At 38.7% G+C, this 13,012-nt stretch overlaps 1 protein-coding gene across 1 annotated transcript; it reads right to left on the bottom strand.

Moving 5' to 3' along the window:
• Positions 1–718: 718 nt before the first annotated feature.
• LOC115588234 (B-cell receptor CD22-like) lies at positions 719–9,853 on the bottom strand. The gene is made up of 10 exons (XM_030428667.1): positions 9,814–9,853; positions 8,169–8,273; positions 7,117–7,377; positions 5,993–6,253; positions 5,475–5,735; positions 4,172–4,432; positions 3,772–3,853; positions 3,613–3,673; positions 2,844–3,028; positions 719–2,716 (listed from the first exon to the last, which is right to left on the bottom strand). The coding sequence occupies exons 1-10, from the start codon at positions 9,851–9,853 to the stop codon at positions 2,626–2,628; spliced, it is 1,608 nt and encodes a 535-aa protein (XP_030284527.1). The 3' UTR covers positions 719–2,625.
• Positions 9,854–13,012: the final 3,159 nt, after the last annotated feature.

The following is a 13,012-nucleotide window of genomic DNA, read 5'->3' as shown; positions in this document are numbered from 1 at the left end:
ACAACATTTCACCATTGATTAAGTAAAAAAGTGAAAATGGAAACCATTTTTCAAGCCGGACAGCTGATGGACTACAGCGAAGGGGCTCGTGCTTGGGCGTGTGGTCTGACCAGTGAATTGTGGCAGATGGGTTCCGTTCCGTTCCGTTGATGGCCTTGAAGGCCAGCACCATTGTCTTGAATTGGATGCGTGCCACAACAGGATGCCAGTGAAAGTCTTGAAGGAGGGGGTTCACATGTAAGAATTTGGGTAGACTGAAAACGAGGCGCGCTGCAACATTGTGGTCACAAAGGCTGGGAGTCCAGCCAAGAGCGAGTTGCAGAGAAGTCTAGGCAAGAGATGACCAGTGCTTGGACCAGGAGCTGCATTGCATCCTTTGTGGGGAAAGACCGGATCCTGCTGATGTTGTAGATGGCAAAGGTGCAGGATCGGGTGAGAGCTGTGATGTTATGGGTGCAGGATAGTCCGTCGTCGAGGATCCTGCCCAGGTTCTTCATAGTGGACGAAGGCAATACTGCAATGTCCAGGAAAGTGACTGACAGGTCCATGCAAAGGCAGTCTTTCCCCGGGATGAAGAGTAGTTCAATTTCAATAAGTTTGAGCTTGAGGGTATGCACAGTTGTCCAAGCGAGATGTCTGCCAGACATTCTGAGATGCGTGTTGCAACGTGGGTAGCGGAGGATGGGGTAAAACAGAGGAACAGTTGGGTATTGTCAGTATAACAGCCGAAGAGAATCCATGTGATGTGGTTGCAGAGCCTAATGATCTAGTGTATAGTGAAAACAGAAGTGGGCCAAATACTGAGCCTTGAGGGACACCAGTTTCCAGAGAGCAGGGTTTGGACAAGGGGCCATTCCATTTGACCTGAAAGGTGTGATTTGTCAGGTATGATGTGAACCATGTTAGAGCAGAATGAGCGATGCCAAGTTCAGTCAGTGTGGAGAGGAGGATTTGGTGGTTGACTGTGTGAAACGCAGAAGATAAGTCAAGGAGAATGAGGACTGCTGAGTGAGGCGAGGCTCTAGTGGCACCGAGTGACTCAGTCACTGTGAGGAGGGCCGTCTCAGTGCAGTGAGCAGTCCTGAAGCCTGACTTTTACTACCAACATCCCAGTGACATAAAAAATAAACATTCAAAAACAGATTAGAAAAGACACATTTAATCTTGTTTCTACTGCAGCAGTATGGGATGCATTAATCACATCTGTATTTTGACTTATACCTGCCCTCTACATGTAAACTCTATGTGAACAGAGTCAGAATTTCAGAAAGTCTTTAACATATTTCAAAAACTCTTCAGAACAACTTGTTTTAATTGAACAAAGCCTAAAACTTTAGATACTTTGCTTTAATCAATGACCCCATAAAACTGAAAGGGACTTAATGCAGGATTTACAGCTCAAATATAAGTGCAGGTCAAGTAAAGTAAGTTCTCATAGTTGCAGTGTGCAGTAAATTATAAATCTGTGAGTCACAGTAAATGACATTTTGAAACTGTTTTGCCACCACATTTTGTCTCTTTATCAACACCTAAATGTTGTTTTGTTGTTTCAAATAAAAAGTTATGTATTTCAATGTCACTCTGGCAAGTGTCTAAACCTCGGCCAAAACACAAAAAGTGAGAATGTCTTACATCGAAGGCGCAATTTGTCCGGACAGTGGCAGAGCCATGGTATATCTATTGTGCTGTCTATACATCTGCAGTTTCCTGTTTCTTCCACTGTTTGAAATCAAGCAACACAATGGCTGCATTATCCAGGGTTTCCCAGCCCATCCAGGTAGAGTACACTGATTTAACTCAGAGTTCACAGCTTTGATATAGAAAAGGAATAGGAGGTGATCACTCTAAGAAGCTCTCTAGCTTCAGGGTCTCTTTGTCTGGCATCAACGTTCATATTATTGTGTTCTCCTGCTTGAGGCATCAAGATTTTTGGAAAATCCATTAGAACAACTCATATGTCATACTTTTCACATGGGAATATACACATCACACATTTTTGCTTTAACTAGACTGAATTGCTGAATTATGTCAAACAACAAGAGGGTGAAGAGGTGGTATATTGTACAGAAAACTGTGCTCGCCAAAATTGAAATGCACCACAGAGACATCGGTTTCAAATCCTAGTTCTAGTAAGGTTCTAGTAAAACAACTATCTGTGTCTGTGGATAGGAAACCAGTCAGGATTAATGTTTCATCATTCTAACGAGTCCAACAACTTCTCCCACCTGCCTCCATGCAGGTGCTCCAGCTAGGGGAAGATCAAATCAGTCAGTAAGTGAAAGAGAAGGCAATGCTAAAACATGTTACACAAATCACATTAACAGTCTATTGCAATGATTCGTGAACACTTTACATGTCCTTTATTCTGACCTATGCTAAGCCACATACAAAGCTTAATTCTGTTGTGCGTTCTGCCTAAATGTGTACACGTATGTTCTCCCTGCATTCTTGGATAAACCTGACATAAGGAATATATTTAAAAGCTCAATGTGATTCTCTTTCACAAAGATTAGTAAGAAAAATTCCCTGGATGGAAAGTGGACTAGATTCTAAATACCAAGTGCATTCTAAGCTCCGGGCATCAACATGACCTGGGTGACTGAGAACCTTCATCAACAGAGTAGACTACAGATTCCTCTGTCCATGTTTTTTGTGGTATCTGTTGATTTTGCTGTACACTGCAGCCGGCTCATCTGTAGCTTCCAGACCTCTGGTTCTGGGAGGAAAATAAGTTAAAAGAAGCGATGAACACAGTGACAAAATTGTCAGAATAAAATGATCATAAATTGTTTTCAACTTTAATTTGCGCCGAATAGATAATTTTTGTTTGAGGAGCTGCTTACCTCCAGCTTCTACTGGCACTGTTAAATGCCAAACCAGCATATTCGACTGTTTCTTCCTCATCATTTTTATCCTTGCATCTTCGGGGCTTAGCTGGTTTGATGTTGGAGTAGATGGGATCTGTTTGTTTATTTGAGAAGTAGACAGTGGAATACTCGATTTCAACCCGTTGCTCTGCTGGTTGTGTCTGTGGACAACGGACAAATAGGATGAATTATGTGGGCAGGGTTGAAGTTTTACTCCAAGCCACAAAAAAAGACAATCAGAGGCTTATGTGGAAAACTATTCTGTTATTGTTGTTGTAGTTCCTGGTCACTAACTGCAGATTATGCAGTTTATAAATGGCCTAATTACACTTTAAAGGAGTGTTGAACGATCCACTTCCACCAGGCCCATGAATTCCTCTCCAAACTTGGCTTCTCCATTCATTCACCAACAGCCATGACTTTCCTACTGGTCTGTATCACTTGACCCATGTCAACCTGCACACATGTTTCTCATTCCACACTTAACCCCCACAGTATATGCCGTCAAGTACCATCCAGTATACCAGTCCATCTCCACCTGCTTTGGGCCAGATTTTCAATGCTGTGTTGTACCTTCGGATTCCGGCCAACTGAATCTAAACCCGAACTGGTACCTACCCGCATCTTTCTCCTGCCTCATTCCTGTCAACCCGTGAATTCTCTACCACTTCTGTTTGGACTTGCCACCTTATGTGTGATCATTTAACCAATAAATAATTGGAGTACTTTGACTCTACTACCTCACCTGCTCCCTGTCGTCTGGCCTCTCTCCAGCCTCAGAGGTTTGCTTGGAAGCCCTCTTTTTTCTGATCAGGGAAATTCACGATAAAAGTTAAACTGAAATGCTACACTCACTGCTAAAAGGAACTACTTTAACAAGCATTTGTAAAACAAAACGGCTCACATGATCCATAGAAAGACAGTGGTGAGTATGATTATGAGGGAGATGGCAGGAACTGTGGCAGCAACTATTGGTTTCCATGCTCCTAGAAAACAGAGATCAAACGTAAAGACTGATGATTAATTAGAGTGTGACAAATAAAATAGTAATGTTTAATGATAATATTCTTTGTTAATAAAAATGTAATAACTGTGGCCAGCCTAAGAGGCAAATGAAGCATGTCCTCAGTTATGTTAAACTGTTGATTTACATCATTGAGGGGACAGCTATGTTTATCTGCAAACCACTGAATCTGTACGAAAGTTTCAGTAAATTCTGCAAGGGCTCATATAATGTTGCTAAAACTAGACTTTTCACAAAATGTGACCTAGATGGTGCGGTGTGACTCCTGATGATAACTTACCAGCCACAACATTCAGATCTAAGGTGGTGTTATAATCTCCTCTTCTGTTCTGGGCTTTACAATAGTAATTCCCACTGTGCTCAAATCCGATGTCAGTGATGGTGAAGCGCTGTCCTGAAGCTTTTGGTGAGTCATCATTCTCCTTGTACCAGGTGTAATTAGCTGCTGGGTTAGCATCACTGCTACAAGTCAAGTTTACTGTACTACCCTCCATTATTTTACCAGAGGGACTAACCGACACAGTGGGAGGCTTTGGAGCATCTTGGGGAGTATGAATAGAGAGACATTTGATTAAATATTAACATACACAATGTAAGGGCTCCTGTTTGGTAATTATAAAAACAATGAATCTGTTCAATGGGATTATAAACTGTCTTATTATAGATTCTAAATTATTATAATATTTCCTTATTATTCTAATGACATAAGTTTTTGTTGGTAGTAAAATTTTAATTAGACAAAGACTTTTTCTTGATACTTCATACAGGGGCTGTTACAAGTCTTACACACTGGCCATCTACAAGAGTGCTTTTTAGAACATAGATATGTATTCAGTCTCCAATCATTATCCATCACTGAGTCTCTCGCCATCTACAGATGCAAACTACAGATGTCTAGTATTACAACTTTTAAAAAAAATTTCATGTTTTTCAAATATTGTTGAGGCCCTATAATACCTTCTTCAACATATAAACAATATCTAAACTTACAAACCACTTGCAAATGTTTTGTACTTACACTGGACATTGATGAAGAGGGATGAAGAGCTGATCTGTCCATATTTATTCTCAGACTTGCAGTGATAATGCCCTCCATCCTCTGGGCTGATGGAAGGGAAATGGTAACTTCCCACTGGTGTTTGAAGCAGGTTCTCCTTGTACCAGGTGTAATTAGCTGCTGGGTTAGCATCACTGCTACAGGTCAGAGTCACTGAACTGCCTTCCATTATTTCACCAGAGGGGCTCACTGACACAGAGGGAAGCTTTGGAGCATCTTAGGAATAGTATGGATAGAAAGTCATTTGATGTTAGAATATACAATATGTAAGCGCTTCTGTTTGGGAAAGTATCTACAGTATATGTCTAGAGTATGGAAAAAAAATTATACTTAAAACTATATACTACTATAACTACTATTACAAATGTGTGTCACATGTATTTGTTTCCATTATTGTAAAGACCAAAGAATTACTCTGTCAAGAAACTGACGTCAACTCTTGTGGTGAGTACATTTAAAAACAATATCTAATCTCACTTAAGACTTGTACTAACATATGCCTCATATGCAAATGTTCTATACTCACACTGGACATCTATGATGAGAGATGAAGAGTTGATCAGTCCATATTTATTCTCAGACTTGCAGTGATAGATTCCACTGTCCTTGGAGCTGATGGAGGGGAAATGGACCTTTTCCCCTGGTCCTTGAATCAGCGTTTGGTTCTCCTTGAACCAGGAATAATTAGCTGCTGGGTTAGCATCACTGCTACAGGTCACATTCACTGAACTACCCTCTATTATTTCCCCAGAGGGGCTCACTGACACAGAAGGAAGTTTTGGAGCATCTGGAGGAGAAAAACATGAAGACATATTACATTTAATTTCGAGATACAGATTAAGGATTCACAGAAGAACTACACATTTGAAAGAGGTATAGAATAACAGATTAAATGCAAGATTGTAAAGAACCAATCATAACTCCTCCAGCATACTAATTCATCTCAACACTTATAGTCAATAAATTAAAAAATATATATAAAAACTTACTAACCACTTTAAATGTACTAAGCATATGCCTCATATACAAATGTTCTGTACTCACACTGGACATTGATAAAGATGGATGAAGAGTTGATCTGTCCATATTTATTCTCAGACTTGCAGTGATAATGCCCTCCATCCTCAGGGCGGATGGAAGGGAAATGGTAACTTCCCCCTGGTGTTTGAAGCAGTGTTTGGTTCTCCTTGTACCAGGTGTAATTAGTTGCTGGGTTAGCATCACTGCTACAGGTCAGATTCACTGAACTGCCCTCCACTATCTCACCAGAGGGGCTCACTGACACAGAGGGAAGCTTTGGAACATCTGGAAGAGAAAACATGGACACATTTTACATTTAATTTTGAAATGTGGATTAAGTATTCAGAGAAGGATTACATATTTAAAGGTTCAAAAAAGAAGGTACAGTTTATTTAGCCCCTTGGCAACACACGTTAAAATACTAGTCACTGTCTTATTATGTTATGGTATAAAATTGTAAGATTTAATTTGTGACACAGAGGGAAGCTTTAGAGTATCTTAAGATGCATACATAAATAAACAAACATAAATACACTGAATATCTGAATATCTATATTTCCTCCCAGGCCTCCTCCTGCAACTTGTGGGCTCAGATTTTGCTTTTTGCCACCCCACATTATACATTGCAATAATTTACACATGGACTTGACATGACTGATGTTCCTACAGTAGCATTCTAATGTATTCCAGCTTCCGTTTATTTTTCATTTTATGAGTACTTTGATGTAAAAGTTGGACATTTGAGGCACAGTGAAGTAAACGCACAATGAACGAAAGAAGAAATGCTCAAAATGCTCCTTTAAGTATGAGTCTCATTTACTATCATCTGACCACACTGCAGATTCAACCAGATCACTGCATCTGCTGTGAAATGTCAACTATCTACAGGTTAATTTTGGAGTGAGGAAGATTTTTGATCCACCAGCTAGAGGTCAGAGTCACTGGACTCCCTTCACTTTCTCACTAGAGGGCCTTGCTTACACATAGGGCAGCTTTGATGCGATGGGAAAAATTTAGTAACATAAATTGATGATTTGAAAACACAGAGTAAATCTGCAGAAGAAAGCAGGTATGATCAGCAAAAAAAGCATAGAATTCAGACAGTCATCAGCCAAATGTTGCTTTTAATAATCAGCTGTTTCACTCACATTTCACGTCGACAGAAATTGATTCAGATGTTGTACTCCCAAGCTTGTTCTCAACCTTACAGTAATATTCTCCAGAGTCAAGTAACTGGATGGGTCTGAAGACAAGCTGTGGTTCTCTACTGAGAGATTGGTGTTGATTCTTCTTGTACCAGGTGTAAGTAGCTGGTGGGTTAGCATCACTGCTACAGCTCAGAGTGACTGAATTGCCACTCACTATCTCACCACTGGGACAAACTGACACAGAGGGAAGCTTTGGCATATCTGGAGGAGGATATATGAATATAAATTAACTCAAGTATGAAAAGGTGTCTGTGCCTGACTAGCACAAGGGACATGCACAAGCATGTGAAGGTATTCCGAGATGCCTTCCCTAATTTTGACATATAGTACAATGTCTTGTCAGTTTAGCTTTTTAATAGTGACACTGTGAAATGAACTCACACACTGGAGGAGAGTAATCCTCTTGTCGTCTAAAAGCACAGGAATAGCTGCCATTATCATAAACAGAGACTGTATGAGAAGATGTTTCTTCATCCATTTTCTGTTCATTATTGTACCAGACATATAAAGATTGACCAGGTAAATCACAAGTGGTCCGACACTTGACTGCTAACTGGGCTGATGATCCCTCCACCTGCACCTGGACGTCTGGACATGTCAAGATAGAACCGAAATGTACATTTTACAAGATCATCAATTGCATGCATGCAAACAGACACACAAAGATAGTGTTACCAATTAATTGAATCAAATGAATCATGAATCATTTGGAATCAATATTCTGATGAAAATCTTACCTGTGACCCTCAAAGTGACTCCAGGTGAACCAGTATATCTCCCATCTGCTTGGTTTGTTATGAACCTGAACTTGTACTCAGCTGAGTCGCTCTCTCTCAGGTCTGTGATTCTCAGAGTATACTTGTTGTCATCATGACGAAGATACTCAACGCGACCTGAGTAGTTTGGATCTGTTGACAGATCCTGCGGGTCATGATTCGGTCCTTTGATAAACCATAATGTTTTAGTTATTGTTGTATTATGGCCATTTATACTGGATGGGTATGTGTAGGTGCAGCTCATGTCCACTGTTGATCCTTTAACGGCACAGATTTCAGTAGAAGTGTAAGTCACTCCCCAGTCATTCTGACCCTGTACCCCTGTAACACAGAGAACATCAGAAACTACAATCAGATTTATAACAGAGGAAAGAAGACATGAACCTGCTTCGTAACACAGAGTTAACACCGAAATTACATTGCTAACAACTAATCCTGCTTCGGAGTACAGGCACCAGATCAACCACTAACAGCTCCGAGTATAGATCATTGACACAGCACTACTCTTATTCTTTAACATTAACTACACAAAAATGGAAACAGAAAACAGGACTGAATGTGTTTTAATGGTCTGCAACATTTGGCATCATATCACACAAACAATCTAGAAGAATATTATGAAGGTTATAATTAATTTTTATATAATTCTAAAAAAATATAAATAAATATCTTTTAGCTTCCTCTGAGTAACTTAATGCCCAACAATGTAAATATAGAAATACATTACCTGGAACAGAGAGAAGGAGGATAAGGAATCCACTCGCTGTCACTTTTAAACTCATAGCTGCTCCTCTCATCTCAGTTTGACTCCTGAGAAATTAAAGCACATCAGCAGGTCAATGTATGAAAGATCAATCATATCACATGAATCATCACACTAAATATATCAATAAATAATTCTGCTTACGACAGAGAAACATTTCCTCTTTAAAGATCATGTCCCTCTGTGGTCAGCACAGTAGGCAGCAGACAAACTAGACTTTTTAATGTGCATGTAGTCAGTAACTGTCTGACTTAACTAGTCATTTTATTGTTTTGTAAACTGTATACGGACCTCTTAATGCTGATTATTTAAGAATGAGAGACTCGTTCTGTGAGTTTCTAACAGGAGTGGAGGTAACGATTGCATGTACTCTTGTAAAGGAAACTGTGTTTTTGCCTGCTGGTACTTGTTTTCTGTCAGATGCAACATCATCTCAGTCAATATCCCGCCTCACAACAACATTTGTTCGGTAACACGTCACAACTAGTAGTGTATAGACACTGAATAATTTTAATCTGGAAAGTAACTAGTAACTAAATTTATCAAGTAAATGTAGTAGAGAGAGTATTAAGTCGAATAAAAATTAAAATACTTAAGTGACTCAAAATTGTACTGAGGAGCAGAACTTGAGTAAATTGTAAATTATACTAATTGGCTCATTTCATCACTGGAATTTTGACAGAAAGAGTTTAATTTTTATTGCAAACAAATATAGGTCCCAAATATTAGTTTTCAGTCTCCTTGAGACTCTTCGCAGCCCTGAAAAGCCACATCAGTCGACCCCTTGTGCTTTACTTCCTTTCAAGTTGCAAACAAAAGAAATGTCTTCAACCAGCAGCTGCAGTGTTGAAGGGGGACAGCGCTCCATGTAAAGACAACAATATGTGGTGCAATGAGTTACAGTCTCCACCAGATGGCAGTTTGTTAGTGGAAGACTGTGTGGTAGACTCACACACCACACAGGAATAGATACCTTCAGAATAAAAGTGGTCTTTGTAAGATGTTTCTGCCTTATTTTTCTGTCTATTCTCAAACCAGGGGCAGAGGGACAAAATCTACTGTGACACTTCAGCTCTGATAGACTGTTGATCTGCTCACCTGCACCTGGAGAGCTGGACGTGTGAGGAAGAACAGACATGTAAATTCAGAGTAAACCTTCAAAAATCACTCATGCAAATATATGCACGTATGCTGACTGAATATTAAGTAATCAATACGTCCTCACATGAAGATGCTACCTGTGGCAGACAAAATGGCTCCAGGCTAACTGGTAAATCTCCCACCGGTTCCTCCATTTTAAACTTGGTGCAGTGAAACAACAGCAATGAATTATATCTTTTAATCTTAATGCAGTTTTGCAAAGCACTGTACAAGATAAAGGGTCAATGTGCTATTCATAGTTTCCTCTCTGTTCACGCCCAACTACTTATAGCAGCAATGTGATATACAGATAACAAAAGCTGACTATACTGTTAACGATAGAGTGCATGGAAATATCACACTTAGTTCAGCAAGTCACACTGTGAGGGGGAGGGTTTTTACTTCTATTGTTAAGAGTTCTTTAGCTTTTCTCAGAAAATGGATAAACACTTTCATCTGAATTGTTCAGATGAACCGCGAACATTATTCAAGCTTTAAATCCACCATAACTAACTAACGTAACTTTAAGGATACGCAACAATTTAATACACATTTTCACGTTTCCAAGACGGTTATATTTTGTGTGGAAACACATGACAAAAAAGTCACAGTGTGGCATCTATGTGACAAAACATTACAGTTCTAAAGCATGCAATTTGAAAGAAACAGGTGATTTTTACTCACATCATCACATCAGGTGATCACATTAAACATCACATTTACAGAAACTGTTCATCTGGTAATTTTACACTGAATAAACTGATATAAATCGACCTAATGTTGCTCTGAATAAGAGTGATAAATGCTTCACAGTTTAAATGAAGATATAACCTACCTTGGCACGGAGAGAAGGGAGAGATTAAATCCACTTGCTGCTGCGGGTAAACTTACCGCTGCTCCTCTTTTCTTTCTTTAAGACTTCAGAGATGTTAAAGCTCATCAGCAGATAAATCATGTACACAACAAATACAACACACCTCAATAAACGTCTTGCAGTGGAGAATGATGTGTTCTTGAAAGGCAAAGATCCTCTGTAGTCATCAGAGTGAGCATGAGACTGAAATCAAGCTGTGATGACGAGCCTGACTTCCTTCCTTCTCACATTATTAATATGCATGATGAGGATGGGCTGCAGTTTAGGCCGACACCAGGGTGTTGATTGACAACTTAAAGTTTCAGAATGACTAGTGTGGCTTCTGCTCACAGAGGAGTGGACTAGCTTCATATCTTATAACTTTACCAGAGCCCAAAACACTTTGAATCCAACTAAATATAACCGATGGATGAGTTTACCACCATTAATTATCCTTTGTTTGTGCAGGAAGAGCTTATGATTACATATTTAAGATTCTGTGATGGATTGTTTTTCAGTCACAAAAGATGTGTCCTATCTGCGACGCAATAAATATATTTAAGAATAGTTTGATGGTTATGAGGATAATCGCAACATTTAACATTTTCATAATGTCTAAGCCTACCTTTGACCTTGTTCCTGGGGGACCATTTCTGTAGTGGAGTCTCTACACAAAAGATTTTCACACGAGTGTACTTATAAAACTGGGGTGATAAACATCTTAAATCTTTAATGTTGATGGTGGTGCTGGAGCTGTTGATACAAACAAACAAATAATATTAAAACTATAACAGTGTTTTGACAAATAACAACAAAAAAAAAGATGAAAAACACACACAAGAAAAATGAAACAATGAACATGAACACAAAATGGTTTGTTATATTATAAATACTATCTTCTATCTACAAGTCAAATGTGGCTCTTCACTGCCATCTAGCAGCAGAAGTAGAAACTTCAACTAAATCAGCAAACTGCATTCTTCAAACCCCTCCATGTTTTTCTTAATTGGCAAATACTTAATTGGCATAGCAGTTTCAAATTAAAGCATATAATTTGTTAGCCAAGTGAGTACTCTGAGACTTGCCTGCTATCAGCCTCACCAAACAACATATTTTACACAAGCGCAGACTCTCATCTGCCACCACAGAGTTAGAAGCTAGTTCATGTCTTACTCCTGAGTAACTTAACAACTAGCTAACAAGAGACTACTGTGACATCACTATTTAACTAAAGTTATTATGGCTCATGTTAGAAAATAATTACTTACTTACACATCCAGCAGTCATGAAACACCTCTGGAGTTGTCTGTCTGGCTTTTTGGTAGATTTTACTCTGGTTTGCTCATCACCTGTTCCTCTGTAACATGTCCAGGTCTTAAGCTTCTAGACATTCAGGTAACTTTATGAGGTAGAAGCAAACTTTTTCTGCCTTTTGTAATGTTGAAGGAAGATCCTCGGATCAGTTAGGTAAAAGTATTATCAACAACATGCTCTCTACTTATTGTCAAGTTTTCATAATGCACATTGGACCCTTTAAAAAGTTTATATTAAACCAATTTAAGTCTTTCAGTATTGACGCATTATTGATAGACATTTAATCTAATCAGGTTGGTACCGACAGCAAACCAATAGTGAAGAAATCAGATCTCAAAGGAATCAAATCTACTCAACTACAGCTAAAAATATGTTTGTCTGAATTGTAGTCAAGTAGAAGCAGTATCTGAAGACGTAGACAAGTGATGTTAAAGCAGAATATTACACTATAAAGTGTTTTACAAGTTAATTCATGTTAAAACAAGGATGTGAATTAAACCGCAACCGTCTTACACATCATCTTATTCAAAAACACATTCACAAACCATTATTACACCAACAACAACAGAATACCCAAGAGTCTTTGCGCCATAGTCCACAGTATACTAAAGTACAAGTATAAGCTTTAGTATTAAAGTATAAGTCTAAGTATTATTGTACTTAGTCTTAGACTATTCTTTATACTTTTCAGTATAAGCCAAGTATACTTCACCATACTTTTCTTAAGTAGCTATATAAAATATAGTATATAAAAAGTACACTTCAAGTATACTGCCTCAGTTTTAGTATAAAATAAGTATACTTGTAGTACACTTGAATAAACTACTTTTTGCTAAGGGCTTGGCTTTTTATTTGATGAATATGACTTCTTATCTCATATTTATGGTTGTCTACTGGTGCTTCAAAGTTTCAGGTAAATTTTACATTAAAGGCTTTGTTCACCCAAACCACAAATACTTCCTGTGTGTTTGTTTCATTCAGATGGACAAA

This window comes from Sparus aurata, chromosome 1 (genome assembly GCF_900880675.1).
Source record: "Sparus aurata chromosome 1, fSpaAur1.1, whole genome shotgun sequence".
In the NCBI taxonomy this organism is placed as follows: domain Eukaryota; kingdom Metazoa; phylum Chordata; class Actinopteri; order Spariformes; family Sparidae; genus Sparus; species Sparus aurata.
The sequence above is the reverse complement of the archived record's forward strand: the minus strand, read 5'-3'. Positions and strand labels throughout refer to the sequence as shown.

Excerpts from the sequence above, each read along its gene's own strand:
- LOC115588234 (XM_030428667.1), bottom strand. The coding sequence starts at position 9,853 with ATGTCTGTTCTTCCTCACACGTCCAGCTCTCCAGGTGCAG. Across the intron at positions 3,854-4,171 it reads AGATCTGAATGTTGTGGCTG|GAGCATGGAAACCAATAGTT; the intron begins GTAAGTTATCAT and ends TCTGTTTTCTAG. Across the intron at positions 3,674-3,771 it reads ACTGTCTTTCTATGGATCAT|AAAAAAGAGGGCTTCCAAGC; the intron begins GTGAGCCGTTTT and ends TTCCCTGATCAG.